The sequence below is a fragment of the Opisthocomus hoazin genome, chromosome 8 (genome assembly GCF_030867145.1).
Source record: "Opisthocomus hoazin isolate bOpiHoa1 chromosome 8, bOpiHoa1.hap1, whole genome shotgun sequence".
NCBI lineage: Eukaryota > Metazoa > Chordata > Aves > Opisthocomiformes > Opisthocomidae > Opisthocomus > Opisthocomus hoazin.
Genome location: NC_134421.1, coordinates 3108179 through 3129814, shown reverse-complemented (window position 1 = coordinate 3129814; position 21636 = coordinate 3108179). Strand labels below are relative to the sequence as shown.

General features: G+C 55.3%; 1 protein-coding gene across 2 annotated transcripts in view; it reads right to left on the bottom strand.

The window, feature by feature from the left end:
• Positions 1 to 21289, bottom strand: part of SLC6A13 (solute carrier family 6 member 13) — a 35501-nt gene extending 14212 nt beyond the window's left edge. The window contains exons 1-7 of one of the 2 annotated variants that reach the window (XM_075427950.1): positions 21242 to 21289; positions 19560 to 19828; positions 14363 to 14497; positions 13203 to 13343; positions 12502 to 12586; positions 9343 to 9475; positions 5255 to 5389 (exon numbers count right to left, since the gene is read on the bottom strand). In XM_075427950.1, coding sequence (XP_075284065.1) covers positions 5255 to 5389; positions 9343 to 9475; positions 12502 to 12586; positions 13203 to 13343; positions 14363 to 14497; positions 19560 to 19788 — 858 coding nt within the window. In that variant the 5' untranslated portion in view covers positions 19789 to 19828; positions 21242 to 21289. The remainder of the gene's footprint in view (positions 1 to 5254; positions 5390 to 9342; positions 9476 to 12501; positions 12587 to 13202; positions 13344 to 14362; positions 14498 to 19559; positions 19829 to 21241) is intronic. The other variant, XM_075427951.1, reaches the window with a different exon arrangement.
• Positions 21290 to 21636: the final 347 nt, after the last annotated feature.

Sequence of the window (21636 nt, the reverse complement as noted above, 5' to 3'; positions counted from 1 at the left end):
CTGGCGAGAGGAGGAGGAGGAAGCCCCGCAAGGTAAACACAGCTGCGCCTCACCCCACGCGGATGCATTGCTCCGGCGAGGCGGAGGAGAGCATGGCAGCCCCGAGCCCTCCGTCACGCTGCTGGAGCTGCCAGCGCTCCCTCGCAGAGCCTCCGCAGACCCTCGGCCAGGGCTGGGGCGTGGGGTCCGGCCGGGGTGCGAGGACGCGTGGCAGGAGCGAGCGCACGGTGCCGGCGGCAGCCCCGCGCACCGGCGCAGCGGTCGCCCTCGGCACGAACACAAACACGCTCGCCGTCAGAAAGGGGAAGGCGGGGGGCTGGCAAGAGCACAAACCGACCGTGCAGGGTCAAGTTCAAGGCTTGCTGGGAAAAAAATAAATAAGGGGAACAAATAATATTTAGCAGGCCTGCAGTCGCCCTCCCCTCTTGCTGGGAAGCGGCAGCTCTCACCGGCCGTGGAGCAGCATCAGGAGGAGCATGGATTTGGAAAGGATCTGGGGGCTCCAACCCCTTCCCCAGCACAGCTACAAGGGCCCATGGTTAACCCAGCAGGTCACAGCCCTGCAAGATACACGCGTCTGCGGTGGCCCGAGGGGCTTCTCCTCGGCACAGCCCCTGCAGCAAGAGCTGACCCGGTGCAAACCGTGAGCCGGACCCCGGCAGCCTCCCTCTCCGGCCACGGGCACAGCGAGCAGCACCCTGAAGAGCTGGGGGACGTTTCACAGAATCACAGAATCACAGAATGGTAGGGGTTGGAAGGGACCTCTGTGGGTCACCCAGTCCAACCCCCCTGCCAAAGCAGGGTCACCCAGAGCAGGCTGCACAGGACCTTGTCCAGGCGGGGCTGGAATATCTCCAGAGAAGGAGACTCCACAGCCTCCCTGGGCAGCCTGGGCCAGGGCTCCGTCACCCTCAGAGGGAAGAAGTTCTTCCTCATGTTTAGCTGGAACTTCCTGTGCCTCAGTTTGTGCCCATTGCCCCTTGTCCTGTCACTGGGCACCACTGAAAAGAGTCTGGCCCCATACTCCTGACACCCACCCTGCAGATATTTGTAAGCATTTATAAGGTCCCCTCTCAGCCTTCTCTTCTTCAGGCTGAACAAGCCCAGTTCCCTCAGCCTCTCCTCGTAGGGGAGATGTTCCAGTCCCAAACGCTTCCAGTTCCATCGCTTGCTGCCGTGTTCATTGGGAAGCAGGAGGCCGTGGGGGCTCTGCAGGGGCAAACGCGGCTCCAAAAAGCAACAGCCAGGGAAAGGGGTGAAAGAAAATGAGCAGCGTGCAGGGAAGGTTATTTGAAAAGGAACGCAGAGGAGAGGGTGAGACAGAGAAGCAGAGGCTGGATGAGGGCAACGCTCTGCACTGAGCCGCACAGAGCCAGTCCCGGCGTCCCGGCACAGCGCTGCGCAGGGTCGGGTGCCCGGTGGCGTGGTGGGGACTGCTGACGGGGTGGCTGCGGGTCCTCGGCACCGCCGGAGCCTCCCTACCTCCGGCAGCAGGGGCCTTCGGCCCCGCAGCTCAGCACGGAAAGGTCTTCCTTTCTGTAAAGGCTGGATAAAGTACTAACACCTACAGCAAGGCAGGGGGGGTTCTGGAAATTTCAAGGGGAAAACGAGAGCGGGAGGTTTTGAGAAATGCTGCTTTTCTGGAGAGGGATGTACTCAGAGGCTGCTGAATTTACTCCTTCGTTCATACTCACTAAACCTAATGAAATTTAGCTGAAATCACTTGCAACTTGATACCAGAGCAAAAGGAGACCATTACCTTTCTTCTCTTTAAAGCAAACCCAAACACACTGCCAGCACTTTCTGCATCAAGCCCATCAGTCCTCTCTTAAATCTGTCTATTAAAACAGTGCCTGGTCAGGATATGAAAGCATCAAGTGATAGAGAGCCTGCCAGTGCCTGAGAAAAGTTCTTCTAATGACAAGTTCCCAGCACTTCAATCTTATTTCTACTCTGAATTGAATTCCTCGCAGTCCAGCTTCCCGCTAGTGAATCACACAGCGCATCCCTCTCCTCAATCCGTAAATCCCCAGCGTTACTGACCAAAATAAACAACTGATAAAATTTCTGCAAAGATAACTACAAAGGAAGTGATCAAAAGTGGAAATGGTGGACAACTCCGAGACCTCCTTTCAGTTAAAACACAACCCACACTCTGAAAGAAGTAGGAACCTTCTGGAGCACAGTAAATGCAATCAAGGAGGGGGAAAAAAATTTGGGCCTAGTAATGGCTGGCATGTTAACATCATAATACTAAACATTATACAAATAAAGAAGAAACTATGGGGTTGCTTTTTTGATTTTTTTTTGTTTGGGGGAATACTGCTCAGAATCGATTCTCTCTCTGGCAGTTTTGCTGTTATCTGCTTGTATTTGAACAGAACTGGACTTCATGATTCAAAACTCTGGTCTGACAGTTTCCCTGTATGGTCCGAGCTACCTATCAAATGCATTTTATTTACCATTTTAATTATAAGCATTTCTTAGATTTAGAAAACGAAGGAGCAGGAAGATTTAAGGCATTGTAGACTGCACGGCCAGACGAGACCAGCATCGATCATCTAGCCTGGGCTCTCATCGGCAGGATTTCCCAGCTCCGCCCAAGGTCCTTTGACAGGTGAAAAGCAATAATTTCCACACACCACTCTGATATTCTGACACTTAATCACATCTCAGCTGCTGCTGCTCCCCTGGTAGAATCTGCTAAATAATTCATCCCCCCTTTTCACATACTTTAAGGGAGTTTTGATTTTGTCCCTTTGTATATTGTTTACCCTTTGTTTAAACCTCCCCTTGCGATGACTTGTCATAAGGCTCAGATTGGAGAGGGTATTATTAATTTTTTATTTTTTTTTTTAATTTATTTCCAGAATCCCTTCCCAGGCACTGTAGAATCTTCCTTTTTTCCCGGGCAGTGCAGGATTGCAGCAAAACAATTACAGCTCGCCGTCCTCTGAGTGCAAATCAATTATAATCGACTTGGCCCCGATGGGCTGGCAGGACTCACGCTGTCCCGGCACAGAGAGGGGGGGGGCACAGCTAGGCACTTGGGGGGCTTGGGGCACTAACCCTTCCCTTCCCTTTCTGATGGGAAAACGCAAGAGAAACCCTGAGCCCTGCTACTTGGTTTGGTAGGATGGTTAAAGCACGCTGGGGGAAGGCAACCACTGCTACCGACTCCTGCTTTTCTCCCGCCGAAGTGAAGCATTCGTCAGGCAATGATGAAGTTGGGGAGGGAGGAACAAGCTTTCCTCCCCCAGCTGCGGATCAGCCACCCCCTCAGGGTTACTCTGCATCTCCACCAGTGCATTAGCATTTTCCCAGCTGGAAGGATGCTGTGCTTCTAACGCTCAGGCTGTAATTGGAAAAGTTTGCCAGGACGGACCTAATGAGGACACAGCTTGGACCAGCAAAACCATGCCACGCCTGAAGTGGTTTAATTCGGTCCCCTGGGCGACACAGCCACAGTAACAACAGGACCTATAAGGGAATCAGCACAATCTGAACATGTTATTTGATTTCAGAGGTCTCTCGCACCTCACCGGCATGAACGGAGCCACAAACACCGCCAAGACCTGTCCTCGCCCCCTTCCAAGACTTGCTGCACCTTCCCACCAAGGCAGCACCTGTCCTACCCACCTCCTATCCACAGACAAACCGAGAGAGCGGGAGGGCAGCCAGCCCTGTAAAACGAGTCTTTTCACCCCCTGCTAAAGCACAGCCTTGACCAGAGAGCGACTTCCAGAAAGCTGAGCAGGAACCCCGAGTCCTTCCCGTGATAAAAACCAGACAGCCCGCAGCTGGAAACTGGACACTTGCGTTTAGTTCCCTGGATTGGAAGCCATAAGTCAAATTGACTTGCACAGAGCCACGCCACACCGGTGGCACAGGCGGGACCCCAAGGATGCCACCCCGCAGCCCCCGACACACTGCTACCCCCACCCACAGGGACCCTCTCACCTCCATCAGGGAGGGCAGGACCAGCCACAGCCATTCCTCCCCCAGCACTTCTCCCCCTGTCTGCAAAATTCATAACCACAGCAGCACTCGGGCTAGACCAGCAAGAGTTAATGGGGTTACGAAGGGTTTTGCTGGCCTATTTTCCAGGCAGGCACCCTTTAATCTCCTTTGGAAGCACCTTCCCACAAAGGCTGGTACAGCAGCTCAGCTGGAGCCAGGATTTAACGTGGAAGAACTTGTCCCAAAGAGATTAAAAGCAGCGGTCCAGGCGCTGACCCTCCTGTCAGACGGGCAGGAATTTCCCGCTGAGGGCAGGGAGGTGAGAGAGGCAGCTGAGTCCCAGGGCACTACGGGCAGCACGCCGCAGCTCCCGCATCCCTGCACCCGGCAGGATTCCTGGGGAAGCCGGAGCAAGCATGCCAGCACGGTGCAGAGCAGCACCCCGCGCACCGGCTGCCTCCGCAGCAGAGCTGTCTCCCCAAGAAAGCGGGGGGACAGCTGGCACCGCTCACGGTGGCGGGTTGAATCCCACTGCCCATACCTCCCGGCAGCTCCGACTAGAAAAGTACAGGGACAGCACCAGGAGAAGGCTGAGGGAGCGTGGAGGCTGCCAGAGTATGCACTGGTACCACAGCCCTGCCTGATGCCCACAGAGGGGAAAGAGGGGAGATAGAATTACAGAATCACAGAATAGTAGGGGTTGGAAGGGACCTCTGTGGGTCACCCAGTCCAACCCCCTGCCGAAGCAGGGTCACCCAGAGCAGGCTGCACAGGACCTTGTCCAGGTGGGGCTGGAATATCTCCAGAGAAGGAGACTCCACAGCCTCCCTGGGCAGCCTGGGCCAGGGCTCCGTCACCCTCAGAGGGAAGAAGTTCTTCCTCATGTTCAGCTGGAACTTCCTCTGCTTCAGTTTGTGCCCATTGCCCCTTGTCCTGTCGCTGGACACCACTGAAAAGAGTCTGGCCCCATCCTCCTGACACCCACCCTGCAGATATTTATAAGCATTTATAAGGTCCCCTCGCAGCCTTCTCTTCTCCAGGCTGAACAAGCCCAGCTCCCTCAGCCTCTCCTCGTAGGAGAGATGCTCCAGTCCCCTCCTCATCCTCGTAGCCCTCCGCTGGACTCTCTCCAGTAGCTCCTCATCTTTCTTGAACTGGGGAGCCCAGAACTGGACACAGCACTCAAAGAAGAAATCAGAGCAAAGAGAGGGAGGAAAGGAAAAGGAGGAGAAGAGGACAGCCGCAGGCATCCTTGCAAGCACAGCTCAGCCATTCGGCACCCCCTCCTCCTTACCTGGGGGTCCCCAAGGCGACTGAGGTCTGGATAAAGGTAAAACAGGATTCCCTGGGATGCCCCGGGCAGGGAGACTCCCCTGATCAGCAGAACGACCAGCATGAGGTATGGGAACGTGGCCGTGAAGTACACCACCTGGGAGGAGGACGAAGGGACAAGCATGAGCGAGCCGCGTGGGCCAGAGCACGCAATGGCGGCCGGCAGCACAGCACCGACCCCCGGGCTGGGGGAGACCGGCAGCGGCCAGGCTGCCTCGCTGAGCACCTTGCTGTCGCCTGTGGCAGAAAGAAATGAATTTTAATATGCACCCAGGAAAGCTGTCACGTGCCATGGCGTGTCTGGAGCCGGAGAAAACCTTCCCAGTCCCAGGAGCGATTCAGACCCCGAGCCAGGCTGTCCCCAGTTTGGAGTCAGAGCAGCTCCACTGAAGCCAGCGGTGTGATAGCTATGCACATGGGTGAAGGAGCTGCTCTCAGTATCCATCTGCACATCCCTACCCCAAACAGAGGCCCGAGTTGCACACAGAAAGTGTCTTCTCCGCAGCCTTTGGTGGCAAGCATGAAGAGGTGTGCGGGTAAGAGATACACCCTGAAACGTGACTGCTGCCAAAGAGTCACCGGGGACAACACTGGGGCCCCCCCACTGAGGGCAGACACTGGCGACAGGCTCGTGCCTGGCGGTCCCCACTGCAGTGACCTGCAGCCGCTGCCTCTGACTGACCACGCTCAAACACACACCTGACATGGGCACTTCAGGCAGAGCAGGGCAGCACGTCTCAGACTGGCCACCAAGGACTCGGATCCAAACAGGACCTTTAACCCATGCCCTCTTGGATTTTATGCCCCTCGTCCCATGAGAAACACAGAGGTACTCAGGTGGGGTTGAAACCTCTTCCTCTAACAAAGGAGCTGCCTCCCTTGGGGGAGTGCTGCAGGCATCAGCTAATCCTTTCAGGGACTCCACTTCTAGGAAAGATAACCTTCATTTTGGGGATTACTGGACTGTTCAGGCTAACTGCTGTAGCGTGCCGCAACAACAACACGCTATGGCCTGTGTTTCCCACACAAACAACTCAATATCAAGGGCTGATGCAAGCTCCTCAGCAACTCAAGTAGCGTCCTTAATCCCTTTGCATTTCTCCCACACCTTCAAGACTTATCGGCCACTATGATAAAAATTGTTCAGTCTGTTGTACCATGCTAGGCCAAAAAAGAACTGTTGCTTCTTCAGGCTTTACCTGTGTGGAGCTGCTGAGTGAGGATTCACATCAGCGTGCTTCACCTGGATGCTACCCTACAGCTCTTCTCTCAGCTTGGGCAGTTCCACACCAGAGAACTAAAGCTTATCTCTGGAGGAACTGCAATATGTGATGATGTGCAATAATCTATTTCTCATGCCTGCCCATCTGTCCGAAATGAATTGATTCAAAGTCCACCTAAAGCCCACCAACCCCGAGCAGAGGTCGCAGGCTGCGTCACAACTATAGCAGTTTCTGCATTAGAGGAGGTTCCACCAAGAGCGAGCGTGTGACTTCCCTGGACAGTACGACCACCTTCGCCCTGCCCCTGGGTAATCCTTAGGATCCTAGAAGAGGTTTCTTCTGGATTCACTCCGATGTACTCCATCCGAATGAAGCAATGTCCAAAGCACCTGACGCTGCAACGCGAGTCCTCCTCTAAGTCGAGACACACACTCTTTGGTGATTCAGTTTTGTAACGCGGGACAGAAGGATTGGAGAGATATCCCATCGTTGAAAAGCCACACTACTAGATTATCATCTCTGTTTGCAGCTCCTGGTTTTCTGTGCATTTCATGTGCCCTGCTCTATATATTCACGGCAGTCCTGGGTAATGCCACAGATGTCGGTGAAAAACAGCTCCTTGCTAGGGCTCATCGCCTGAGATGTCCACGTCCAGATTCATCCACGTCCCTCTGAATCTGCGCCCTGAACATTGAAGGAACCCAGGGACAGTGTCCTTCAATACAGGCAAACACCATCATTCATTCCATTCTTGCATTTTCAAGGAGTCTGTGATTTAGAGCTTTTCAGTGACAGTTCATCAAATCTGCAGGTCCTACAAGTTTAACAACCATCTCTGTATTGACCACGCAATCAAATTCTTCCTTCAGGCGATGACAGGATGCAAGTCTAATCTTTCTCAGCTCACGAAAGCAAGATTAAAAACAAAAACCATAACAACAACCCATTGCTTTTGAACCCTAGCGCACGTTCTTCCAGGATTCCAGGTTGCTCACATTCTCGGCTGGGTCTCTAAACAACATTGGTTTTAGGACCTCATAACACAAACTGGTGGCTGTCTGGCATGTGATTTGGATTCACGTTTTGGTAACGTCCTATGTGCTTTACAGCTTTTCACTCAACAGTCACTCGCATCTGCACTGAGACCAGAGGCCTGAATTCGGGGAATGCTTTGCTGGATGAAGAGTGCCAAACTTCTATCTAACAACAGGAACATCTGGATCCAATGAGATATTACTCAGTGCTTGGCTCAGACCCAATCTTTTTATTTCTCGGGGATTGTTAGCACTAACGACATCACTAGGAACCTTGCCGGGATCAGTGTGATTGTTCTGTTACACGCTGGTCAACAACATCCAGGGTTTTGCTTGAATCCGATCCACATGCCTCGGCAAAGTGGTTCCATCTGTGACAACCTCCCGCATCCGCGAGCGCTCCTCAGGTACCAGCAGTCCCCACGTCGGAGGACGCAGGCTGCTGCTGCTGTTCCGAGCAGGGCGATTTCGCCTCGTGGCGTCTGCCCCTCCGCAGGCAAATCCCCAAAGCCCAGCTATATCTCGTCCCCAGTGGGACTGCATCCCCACAGCCATCGTTTTAGCTGGATTATTAGATGTGAGGAGGGTTAAACAACCTACAGACAGCATTGCTTTACTGAAAGAAGTTTTCTGTTCGCAAGAAGATAAGATCTCACCATCGCTAGTCCTTTTTGCTAAAAAGCACTTGCGTTTCACCTAGAACTTGTATCTAAAATAGATTGAATTTCTTCTCAGCACTTCCCACACTATGTTTGCTTTATCTTAGTATCATATTTGCTGTTATTATACTGCCTCTGCTTTCTTCTACCAGGCCACCACAGCAAGCGGTTGCTCTTTTCTTCTAATTTTACTCCATGGAAACCAGAAAACATCATCTCTGCAAGCTGCTTGATTTCCCTGTCATGTTTCATAACCCCAGACCATTCTGGAAGCAGGAGAGACTGCTAACATCCACTTGATGGAAATGGATGCAGCTAAAATTTACATCCCATCACACATGATGTCTTGTTCAAAGCATACAGAGAAGACACCTTTTAGATAACATATTAAACCACTTCCATCTGGTGTTGCTGGCTCCAGACAAAGCTGGCTGGGAACGGGTGAGGAGGCAGTAGAGGAAACCAAGCAATGGGATCAGTGCAAATGACAGTGGCACACTCTGCAACAGAGGAAGCATGGGGTGGAGCTGGACAGTCACACCCTTCCCAGAAGCCTTCAAAGAAATACCTCTGTGGTGACCAGTGTGAGGAGAAAAAAAATGGAGACCTTTATTGCTGGGGAATATGAGCAACTGCAGGAAGAGCTGGGACGAACAAAGGGGAAAAAATGATGATGAGGCAGAGAGGGCTTTGAGACTGTCAGAATTACCTTTGGTACTATCTAATGAATTTGAAGATTTTCCAGCTGCACTTGCCAGTAGAGGCAAAAGACGTGCTGCTTGCTCACACTGTGGTGGGAGGGAAGGGAACAGGCAACCATGTTACATACATGCATACAACCATGAACTGAAAGACTGAAAGGTCTCCTGGGCCTGTGGATGGACAGGGACCAGATGGGGATATACATTTTGGATGTTGATGCTCTGAGGAGTCTCAGTGCTCCCATCCTTTCCCACCCAAAAAGAGCCTGGCTCGCACCCCTCCTGCAAGCTGAGATCCACAGGTTCCTGCCAGCTTATTCAGAGGGTGGTCCCCAGGGGATCCCTACGAGCTCTCTGAACATACAAAAGGCAAGTAGATCAAGCACTCCACCTATGATCAAAGGAAGAGGCTTGATCTGAACCAAGGACTCACCTTGCCTGTGGACTTGACCCCTTTCCAAATGCAGAAGTAACAGATGATCCATGCCAGCAAGAGACACAGAGCCAGCTCCCAGCGCAGGCTGCCGACATTCTGGATGCCATCGGAAATCTTTAGCACTCTCCTCCTGCATTGGGGGGAAGCAAAGGAACATCCAGCTGTCACTGATGTTGGCCACTAATGTTCCCAGCACTACGCTGGTTCTCACTACACCTCCACAGCACCTGATGGCTTTGGGGAGAAGAGCTGTCTTACTAACAAGGTCTAGGTCTGAGCTGCAAGCCTCAGAGGAACCCAGCAGTGCTCTCCTCTTAAAAGTACTACCAGCCTGGCAGATCACTCATGGACACTTGCTTCTATGCTCTCTCCAGTACTGGTCTATTGGGCCAAGACATTTCTTCTGCTGTCCTCCTCCCACCCTTCACCTGTCTTGTCCTCTGGGCTAGAGCTCACTCTCTCTCTGCAAAAACACGCAGCCCTTTGCACACACAAGCACTGCCCGGGCCTTTCTCATGCACATTACAAAGTTCACCTACGTTTCTGACATGCTTCAAACCTCAAAGTGAACGATATATTGCACTTACCATGCAGAATCCATCAGGACCACCCAAGAAGCAATGCTGTCCAACCCCTTCTCCACAGCACACTTCTTCTGTCTTTAGGAGTAGCTACATATGTGCTCCCAGCCGTTTAGACATCTTAGGGCGTATTTGTGCTAGTAAGTCCTCACCACACACATTTCACCTCAGGATCCAGAGTAGCACAACAACCCATAGCATGGTGAAGACCCAACCAAGACCACAATAATCCCTGTTGCAGTCAGAAGAGGCCACCTTGGGCATCCTCTTTCAGCCAGTGTGGAGACAGGATCCTGGGCTAGACGGACCTTGGTTCAGCTAAGGTCTTCTGGTCTCACTCTGGCTATATAGCAGCTTTCCACGTTGTGTATGTCAAATCTTCCTCATCACTACGAAGCAAGGACTCACCCTCCTCCGTCTCCTACACCACACAGATGGTTCTGAGCGTGAAACACCCCGGTGCAGTCCCAAAAGCCCAAGCCTGAGACAGGCAGAGAGGGACACGCGCTACCCTAACGCCCACCCTGCTGCAAAAAGCATATTATCCTAAAATAAAGGCCGCGCTCCTGAAGAACCACACTCCTGGAGAACCTCAGTCTAAAGCACACTGCCTCTTTTCCTGCCCCACAGCCTCATGGCAGATTGAGAGGACGAGAAGGAGGTCGAAAATATCATGCTGCTCTGCCAGATACTTTTTGTCATCTTGCTCTTTCGCTGCTTCCAAGGACGTGGACTCTGTAACCAGCGGGGAAAGGGTGCCAGCAGAGCATAACTAACTGGGTGCTGTACTGCAGCCAGGAGAGGCCTCAGAAGCGTGCCATCAGCCCGCTGGCAGGTCAGTGCTTTTTGAGGAAACGGTGGCCTCCAACCTCCCCACCCAGGGAGCACAGGAACCGACGCTGCATCGGAAGCGACGGACGGTGGAAATTTCCACTCCCGTGTGCTGATTCCGCAGTAGCACAGGAATGGTCACAGCAGTGATGGGATCATCAGCTTTTCCAGCAGCCAGCCTCAGGAACGGCAGCCTAAGGCAGGCCACCATCTAATCACATGGGAGCAGCAGGCAGAGGGAGAGCGCACGCTCAGGGAGCACACAGGAGACAGAGAAAGTTTATAAAATTCGAAATTTTAAAACTGCATCCTCGTGCTGATCTGGGGATGACCCAGAGGTAGTGTGTGCTCCACGTGCCGACAGCACCTGGCCCTCCATCTGTCTAAAGGCAGGAGGGACATTCACGGTGGCAGCAGAGGGGTTACGCGTGCAGTCTAGCTCAGCTTCAGTGCTGAACTGCGCCTGCTCTCGCAGGAGATGCTGAGGATCATCGGAGATCCCGAGGATCATCGGAGATCCCGAGCCAACAGGCCTATGCCTTCATGCCACAAGTAAAGCTGCTCTGTACCTCAGGGTAACAAACACAAGGTGAGAAAACAATGAAAACGAGGGAGCAAATTTCACCGTGGAGTAAGCTGACCTCAGCAGTTCATTTCAACTTTGGTGAGCTTCTCGCCTCAAGCTGGCTTTCATATTAGCCCCTCTAACATAAAAACATCACTTCTTTTTCTACTTTGAAGATCAAGACTAGCCCACGTACAAAAGTCACCATCCACCATGTTAGAGGTCCCCAGGAACATGCTGGTACCACACAGCAGCATGGGTTCAAAGGAAAGATATCACCTACTGCATCACCAGCATGGGATACTGCAGTAAGTAACAGGGCTTGAAGGTCTCCTCTTCAGCAGCTGAACATGCTAAAGCTTGCAAAACTGAACTGCTGCCTTGTGGGTCACCACAGATCTCCCCCCTCTCCCACCTATAGTCTTGGCACCCGTGTCCTGAGCGTGGTTACACTGGATGCAGTCACCCGGCAGGTCAAGGACTACATGGGGCAGACTGCTCCGAGCAGAAGGAGAGCAATGGATAATCCAGCAGATACATAAACTATAATCCAAACCATAGGGTTATGGGCACTACACTCTGAGGGAGTGCCATGAATTTTATTGAGGTTTGCACCCTGGGTAAAGTCTGAACCAAAGCTTCAGGATGAAGAACATGCAGCCAATTCACCTACGTTGCAGGAGGAAGCAACTCTATAAGGAAGGTCACGGCTGGCAATAAAGAACGAGGGAGGAGCAGGGAGGGGAGCAGCACAAATGGAGAAAGTGCAACAGCAGGGGAGGAATAAGAGAGAAAGGGACAATAAATGAAATATCAAGGACCAGGAGGCAAAGCACCGGTGAGGCAAGGTCTTGCAACAGCCAGCTAGCCATCCCTGAGGTCAGCGAGGCCGAGAAGACCTCTTTCCAGAGGGACAAGAACATGGTGTCAGAGAAGGACAAAGACAGACGGCTCTGCATCATGCCAGCAGAGCTCCAGACAAACACCACGAGCCCAGCGATGCTACCCTTGGCTGATAGCGCTGCCCCTGAGAGCCTCCACTCTGACCTGCCCAGCTACCCCTCTTGTGTCCTCTTCTGGCAAGGACGGGTTAACAGGACATGCCGCTGCAGGGTTTGTTCCTTGCCCAGGGAAGGCATGTCCCGGAGGAAGGAGGGTGCAGGCCTGTCCTTTACTTACTCCCAGAACTCGATGACAGGCGAGGTGGCATTTTCACTGGTCATGTTGCGCGTTGAGTTCGCCTTCTGGAGCTCCACGCAGTTCCCTGTGGGAGAGGCCCGGGGAGAGAGGGAGCGTAAGAAGCAGCGGCTGGGGTACCAGAGGATCTGAAAAATCCCTCCCTTTCCATCCACAGCGTCAGCACTCACTGACATCATTGACTCTGAGACAAATTTTGTGTAGTCCCAAAAACCCACAAAAGGAGTACCCTCCAGGGTAAGGCTGGCAAGAAACCTAGGACAACTAAGACGACGGCATTAATTTTTTCCTTCCGGTGGGCACAGTGAGCAGTCCCAACAGGCGCTGGGTCTGTGGCTAAGACACAGCACAGGATGACTGGAAGATGCCAAGAAGCAAGGTGCCCACGGTGGCTGGAGACCAAGGCAGGAGCCAGCGGGAAGGCCACCACTGCACGGCACTGGCCAGGTGCTGCAAGTGGCTGGGCAGTGCCAACACTGGTGCTTTCTAGCAAAGACCCAGATCAACCAAGCCTCTTCCCCAAAAGTGCCAGCAGCACTGCCATGACCCAGCACTCCCACCCCTATGACCAGCGGTCCCATCCACGCAGGGGCGAGCCGCTCTCCTGAGGTTTGGCCCTGGGCAGCAGCAGGTCTCCCTCAGCCAGGAGCTGGTGGAGGATCAGGAGGGCGCTCCACACCTACCTGTGTTCCACTCGTGGTTGCAGCTGCCCCAAGGGAGGTCGATGGTGAACGAACTGAAGAGATAAAACAAGGCCCAGGCCAGGACAATGATGTAGTAGAAGTTCAGCAGTATGACGATGACCTGTGAGGCGTAGCCAATTCCTGCAGAAAGCGAGCCCCCAAGGGGGGTGACCACACGTCGGGGCACGGGAACAGGACTCCCCTCAGGAGACGCTCGCCGTGCTCACCCAATGTTTTCATCTGCTGCTCCGCATTTTGACTGCTCTGCCGGATGGATGCCAGCGGGGCGGCCACCACAGCCATCATCCCCTCCACAAATTCCACCGTGATGCCTCGGGGACCCCCTATTCCTGCCACCCCACCACAGCCTTCCCTGGTGAAAAGGTGGCAAGAGGAAGAAGTCTGGGAAGAGGATGAGCAGATTATGGTTGCAAAAGCACTCAAAGGGACAGAAGCATATGATGGTACTCCAACTGCTGAACGCTGAACACCTACCAAAATTGACCTTTTATTTTGTTTGCTCATCCCTTTTCACTCATGTTTGGGAAGCTTTTGTATTAACACCACACACCTTCTCTGGGAGGTGCTGGAGAAGCCTCTAAAGGTTTTGGTACCTGAGGAGGCGGCAACTGAGACTTTCACAGAAGTCACAGAAAGTGGCTCCAGACTAGATGATTGTGCTGAAGTCATGCCAGAAGAGGATTTGACAGCTAACAATTTACAAAGACAGCTGACACCTCTCACCACTAAGGTTTTAAGCCATCTGCGAACTCAGGAAAATAACACAGCATTGACTTAAAAAAGATATAAGTATGTTTTAGGTTCCTTATGACCACCAGAAGCATTTTCATCGTTCAGCTCTTAGAGGACAACCTTGATGGTGCGCAAAGGTCCTGGCCTGAGCCACAGCCATGAAGAAGGACACCGGGACGCAGCGTAACGATGGCGACTGTTTGGTGAGAAAGGTGATCGATTTTTCCAGCGTGATTTTGGAAAGGGAGCAGCTGGTGGCCCTCCCAGGCTGGGATGCCCAGGGGTGGGCAGTGGATGCGTGGAGGTACGTAAAGATCTGGGCTGTGGGCATAGGCATCACCACTCGTCCCCCTGCAGCCCGGCGGTCCCTTCGCCTCGCCGTGCCCTCCAGAGCTCTCCCCACTCACCTTCGAAGAGGGGGCAGATCTTCCTCCAGGCCGTCACCCCTCCCTGGCTGGTGTACTGCCCCAGCGCTGTCTCCAGGAAGAAGACGGGGATCCCGCAGGTGAAGAGGAAGATGAGGTAGGGGATGAAGAAGGCACCTGTCAGATTCAAGCAGCAGATAGGAGAAATGAGCTCTGTGGGGTGGCTGGGGTCAGGCCATCTCCAGCCTGGCACCAAGCAGGTCCCTCCCAGCGGGGACAGCCTGGGAGTGACGGGGGCTGCAGGGGTGGGAAGAGCATGGACGGGATGCCGGGGAAAAGGGGCTATCCTCACGTTTCATCTCCTGGAGTGACGCGATTGCACGAGAAACTCAACGTTTAGAAAAGGTGGAGGGGAAAGGAAAGTTTCTAGGCCAGATTTTTGTGCAGAAAAGAGCGAAACTAGTTTTCAACAACTGTGTAGAAATAGAGGAGAGCACCCTGCTGTAAAACCACTGCGACCTTTAATCAAGTTGATGGTTCCTTTCACATTGATCACGCTGACCGGCCCACGAGTGACAACACCAAGGCACTGAGGAGCACATAGAGACTGACACCTCCACCCAGTCCGTGGGTTTGCTCAACCATTTGCTCGCCAAGAAGCAGCAGACACGCAAATGAAAAGCAAGCAGTGCAGCAGAGTACGTACTTCGCACCAGCGGCCAGGGCTGCCCTCCTGATCAAGCCCCGCCACGAAACAAGGCAGGGAGAAATGAAACGCAGCAGACTTTTGATTGCCCCAGGCTAATGTTAAATGCAGTAGTGGCTTTTACCCTGCAGAGCACAGGAGACAGCCCTGCAAGACGGTCCATGCTCCCTGCTGCGCTAACGTGCCACCACAGCTGCGAAGGCAGGGACATGGGGCAGGACGGGGGACCGGTGAGGAAAAGGGTAGCCCCGAGTGGGGAGGGGCAGCTGGGCTGCTGCGGGCTCAGGGGGGCACGGCGGGTCAGAGGTGGCAACCCACGCAGCCACTAACAACGTTTTTGCTGCAGAAGTCTCTTCTGTGCCAGCGAGACGCTAACCGGCTCTGGGGTCAGGTCAGCGGGGGTGTTTGGGAAACAGCAGTCCTGGTGCACAAGTAAACTCAAAACTCAAGAGATTTCATTAAGAAGCTTAGCTAGCACGCAGGGGCAGGGAGAGGGGAGGGGGGCTTTGGGGTCCAGCCAGAGGTCCCACCCCATGCTCATCCCAGCGGGGCGCAGAATCATAGCCCTCCCCTTCTCACGAAAAAAATGCAATCAACAAAATCGGCAGGGGGAAAGCATCTCGGCAGCTCCCTGCGGGCAAACGGCAGCCGAAGGGATGCTGACGCCTGGCAGCCCAGGCAGAGCGACAAACATCTGCCCCTATGCTCTCTCTGTACCAATAAACAGAGGTAGGAGAGGGCAAAGGGCGGGGGAAATGGTGGTACCAACACCATCCCCTCCACTCCCGACTTGTGTGCAATCATACTGTCATAAGAGTGGAGCCTATTTCCAAAAGAGATTATTCTCATATAAAATCTTGTATTTAACCAAACTGCAGCCAGTGGATCCCAGGGGAGGTCTCTGAGGTGGCAGGTTGATCTCCCCAGCCTGGGTTTCCCTTATTTGCAGCCTACGGCGTGGCTCGTCGCCTTCCTCGGCACCTCGGGTTGTTCCGGGTGCCAGGCAGGTTTCACGCTTCGGAAGTCTGACTGGAAGGGTCCTGACACAAGGGCTGTGAAATACCACCAAAGCCTGGTGGGGTGAAGGAGGGATCTACAGAGCCATGTTTGGGCCAGGGGCTGTGGTCTGCCCCGCTCCCCTCACACCCCAGGTGGGGGGACAGGCAGGGTGGGATTGACCCCAGCACCACTCCGTGGGTGAACCCCAATGGTTGGCAGAGGTTTGCTCCCGTGAAGAAGGGGGGGAACCCGCCGCGTGTGTCCCCTTCGCCACGGCCCCTTCCCGCTCCACGCGTGCGGGGTCAGCAGTGGGCCCTTGGGGAGCGCTGGGGAAGGGGTGCGGCGCCAGCAGCCGCACCACCGGACAGGCTTCCCCGGTATTTCCCAATCGGCGGGGCCAGCCTGCCCAGGGAGCGCCTGACCCCACCACGGGAGGCGAAAGAAAGAGCAAACAAGAGCAAAAAGGACATTTGAAAAAGAACATTCTTTGCTCTTCCTTCCCCCTCCCCCAATTCTATAGGACCTTGGTATCAAACACTGCGTGCGAAATACGTACGGGACCGCTTTCTCTGTTGTGTGGGAACATCCCTAAAGAAAGGAGAAGTGACCAGCTGCCCCTCTTCACACAGCTCAGATTTTGTGAAGAGCTCAACGTATTTTGGGCAGCAAAGCACGAGCTGAGAGCGGTTACCACCGCTGCCTACACACAGTTCCGCGGGGGGAGAGCAAGCCGGTCAGCGGGGCAGAGCTGCCTCAGCCGGGCGGGAAGGCTGGCACAAGAGCTAATGGCTGTAGGCTGGCCATGACTGGCCTGGAGTTGGAAATGAAATAAAGACCCCGCACCTTACTGAAGGACCAGAGGAGCAAGCACCTGGACCAGCCTTCCCAAAGGAGTACAGGACAAAACCTCCGGCGGCTTTAGAAATTAATCTTGAGGTGTTACAGAATGACAGAACGTTCGGGGTTGGAAGGGACCTCTGTGGGTCACCCAGTCCAACCCCCCTGCCGAAGCAGGGTCACCCAGACCAGGCTGCACAGGACCTTGTCCAGGCGGGTCTGGAATATCTCCAGAGAAGGAGACTCCACAGCCTCCCTGGGCAGCCTGGGCCAGGGCTCCGTCACCCTCAGAGGGAAGAAGTTCTTCCTCATGTTCAGCTGGAACTTCCTCTGCTTCAGTTTGTGCCCGTTGCCCCTTGTCCTGTCACTGGGCACCACTGAAAAGAGTCTGGCCCTGTCCTCCTGACACCCACCCTGCAGATATTTGTAAGCATTTCTAAGGTCCCCTCTCAGCCTTCTCTTCTCCAGGCTGAACAAGCCCAGCTCCCTCAGCCTCTCCTCGTAAAAGAGATGCTCCAGTCCCCTCCTCATCCTCGTAGCCCTCCGCTGGACTCTCTCCAGTAGCTCCTCATCTTTCTTGAACTGGGGAGCCCAGAACTGGACACAGTACTCCAGATGGGGCCTCACTAGGGCAGAGCAGAGGGGGAGGAGAACCTCCCTCGCCCTGCTGGCCACACTCCTCTTGATGCACCCCAGGATCCCATTGGCCTTCTTGGCAGCCAGGGCACTGCTGGCTCATGGTCACCCTGTCATCCCCCAGCACTCCCAGTCCCTCTCCACAGAGCTGCTCTCCAGCAGGTCCGCCCCAGCCTGTACTGGTGCCTGGGGTTGTTCCTCCCCAAGTGCAGGACCCTGCACTTGCCCAAGGGATTTGATACGGCACCGGCCAGGGTGCACGGGTCTCCAGGACGCAGGAGGGAGCCTTGAGTCCTGCACAGCCTTGTTGCACTGCCCTGCCCCAGGAGAAGCCACACGGGAAAGTCTCGTGCCCCATCCTTGCTTGAACACCTTGGAAGGGGGCTGGCGACAAGAAAAATCGCCAGAGACTTCAGGTTCCTCATAGTCTCTGCCACTTCCCAAGGCTTTGCTTCGGGTCTGCTTCTTCAGAGGAAAAATGGCTGAGAAATCCCTTCGTGTCTTGCCTCTGCTGTCCAACCACACACTGCAGCTCCCCTTTCCCCAGAGCCCCCCCTGAGCTCTGCCCCGGCACCCAAGGCATGGGGTGCCAGGAGAGGGTCCCCGTCCCGCTCCCCCTGACGGAAGGGCGCAGCGGTGGGAGCAGGCACAGCTCGGCAAGCAGCCCAGAAAAGGTTCCCCGTGGAAAAAGAAAACGTGAAAAATCCTCTATTTTTTTTTTTCCCCAACAGGGGAAGAAAATGCCCAGCCACCTGCTGAAAAGGAACAAGCGCCGAGCAAAGCGCGGCGTCAAAGTAGCTAAAGAGTGGTTAATCCTCTTGCATGCCCCTGGGAGGAAAGCAGTTTAGTGAGGTACCCCAAGCTCAAGCCAGGGGATTTCAGCCCTGGGTCCCCAGCGCTCGCTCCCTGCCAGCTCCCAGCCAAGCGCCATTTCCCCTCTCTCCCCTGCCCCTCCGGAGAGCCCAATTAGCAATTAACCACCAGGCAGGGAGAACAACTCCCTCTCTCCACGTGCTGTCGAGCCAAGCTTGAGGGACCTTAGAAATGCCTACAAATATCTGCAGGGTGGGTGTCAGGAGGACAGGGCCAGACTCTTTTCAGTGGTGCCCAGTGACAGGACAAGGGGCAATGGGCACAAACTGAGGCACAGGAAGTTCCGTCTGAACCCGAGGAAGAACTTCTTCCCTCTGAGGGTGACGGAGCCCTGGCCCAGGCTGCCCAGGGAGGCTGTGGAGTCTCCTTCTCTGGAGATATTCAAGACCCGCCTGGACAAGGTCCTGTGCAGCCTGCTCTGGGTGACCCTGCTTCAGCAGGAGGGTTGGACTAGATGACCCACAGAGGTCCCTTCCAACCCCTACTATTCTGTGATTCTGTGAGAGCTTTGGGCTTTCGGTGGATGCTGGGGTGGCACCGTGGGGCGCGGGAGGGGTGCTGTGCTTCTGCACTGAGGCAAGGAGAAACCCCTCGCTCTGCCCTGTCCCTGCCACCTGGCTCCAGCACCCGGGGGACGGCCCTCCATCGTCCGACACCAGACCAGGACCCGTGACCGAGCGCCCCTTGGAGGCTCCCCGAGCCTCCAGGAAATGCTGCAGCTCCTCACAGCACCTGCGACGACATCGGTGCCCCATGGCCTCCCGCTCCACTCCCTCCCATGCCGCTGGGACCCACCACCTCGTTCACACAGGGTGCCTGGTGCTCCTCAAAGAAGAGGTGCCTGGAGTGAGTCGCGCTGCTTGGAGAGCCGAGCCTCCATGCTGCTGCTCCTGCAGATGGCCGCCCACCTCACCAGCAGGACCAGGGCTCCGCACATCCCGGGGAAACGTGGCCACAGCCACCAGAAACCCTGGGACGTTGCTGCTCGGTCACCCGCATCCCACCGGGTCAAAACAACCCAGACGGCGGCACCATGCTGGCAGGTTGATGATGTCCTCTCTTCAGACTCACGACTCGGGCGTTGCTGGGAAGCTGCTGCCAGGGGCGAGCAGGGCCAGGCACACAAGTCGCAGAGGCAGGAGGGACACCGGTGTCCAGGCACCCAGCAGGGGCCAGGGCTGCACTTACCTCCACCATTCTTGTAGCAGAGGTAGGGGAAGCGCCAGACATTTCCCAGGCCGATGATCTCCCCAGCTACGGACAGGACGTACTCCAGCTTGTTGTTCCACTGCCCTCGCTCCAGGGTCTGGTTCTCCTCCTCCTTCTCCTTGCCGGGCTGCGCAGGCACCGTTTCGCCATTGCTGACGGCGCCGGGGACTCTGTAATCCATCCCACCTTCAGAAGGAGTTTCCTCCATTACGTTCAGCACAAGCCATGCAACGAGGCAGAAATTTGGGCTACGGGAGGCAAGAGCTCCTTATAATGATTCCTGCCGGCAGCCAGGTGCAAAGACCACGCACGCACTTTCATCGCTTAATCCAAAACCAGTCCTTAAAATCCACCATCTGTTTCATTATCTCTAATTGACCCATCTCCAAACGTTCCTGCTGCTGGAAGCCCACCCTCCAAGCACAGCGAGACGCAGAAGACCCAGCGGGCTCAGCCAGGCTGGAGCTCTCACTGCGGCAGACGCAGGGGACAGACTTAGGGCTGGAGAGGGGAGAGAGCAGGATCAAACGCTTGACAAGATGTTGGATGGGGGTTTCTCCTCTCCCCTGTTGCTGCTCACCAAGGTCTGGTTTTGCAGACCATATCATGCAAGCCACAAAACGCGCAGAAGTCTGAGATGGGGGAAGAGGACAAACTGAAATAAGAGGAAAACAAGTTTCTGCTCCCAGTGGTGGCAACTGTTGCTGGTCACCTACTCAGCTGTGAGAAAAGGGGATTTTTCAGGGTGATGCTCTCATTGCAATCACAGGAAAAGAAAGGGTGCAGAGGCCAGGGCCACCCGGGATCTCTCCTCTCCGAGGACCTGCCCCTCTGTCCATCTGCCCGTTGCCCGCAGAGGCTCTCTGCAGTACCGCTTTGGCACCGCAACAGCTTGTCCCATCTCGAAACAGATCTCTGCTCCAAGGAGGAGAAGATCGGCATGGAGTAGGTGGACACCTCTCCCGCTGTCCCACCTTCCCCAAAACCTCCAGGCGAGCACCTCTCCTCCCAGGAACGCCAAGGCACAGCGCGACCGCGGGCGCACGGCAAGGAGACGAGCACGGGTGGCACCGGCTCTGCTGCAGCCGGTGGGGAGGCTCAAGGGGTGTCCGGGGCTGTTCCTCACAGCCAGGAAGCCCTCCTGGCCGCCAAGCCCAGCGAGGAACAGGGTGAGGGCCGCGGTCCCCACCCAAAGCCCGGTGTCAAAGCCAGGATCGCTGAGGACCTCGTGCCAAGGTGGGCACCTTCCTCCACGCGGGCCCGCTCGTGCCCCACAGAAGTGGCTCCCCCAGCCCCAGCCCAACGCTGCCATCCATCCCCGCCCGCGACTCCCTCGCTGGGAGAGCGGCAAAAGGCGCTGGCAGCGAATGACACCCTCCGCTGTCCGGGGAGAGAGGGAAAAAAAAAAAGGCAAAGTAGCACTCCCAACCCCTCCCCTCCCCCTCCCCAGTCCCCCATAAACCACTTTGGGACGCGGAGAGGAGCGAGAAGCACTGGCAGGCGTCTGACAGCGGCCGAGGGAAGGGCTGGGAGGACCCCTCCATGCTAGAAAATGATTAAACAGGCAGAACGCGGACCGTGACCTCTCATCCACCGCAGAGCCGGGTGGGTGCGGGGCGCGGGGGGAGCAGGGCAGAAGAAAGCGGGGGCAGAGGTGTTACCTTGCGGACGGTGCTGCCGGGGCGGGAGCCGACGGGAGACGCGAAGGCAGGACCGAAAGGTGCTGGCTATTTAAAGCGTGGAAAGAAAAAATTCAGCGGGTGGTGTAATCCTAGACTTTGCCCAACCCACATTCCTTCCCCCACCCCCCAGGGCTGGACAAAAACCTACACATGACTGATTTCATGGCCAGTGCGAAGGGGTTCGTTCCACCCGCCTGCGAGAAGGGCTCACGCCGCCTCCGCCAGCGCTCTCCCTGCCGGGCCAGGGACCGCTTGGTCCCCGCTCTCCATCGTCTCTCTGCCCAACGCCAGCTCTTGGAGGCGCAGGAGAAAGGGGAAACCACCACGCACAGGTGCCCCTGAGACCTGCTGGGAAGAGGTAAGAGCCAAAAATG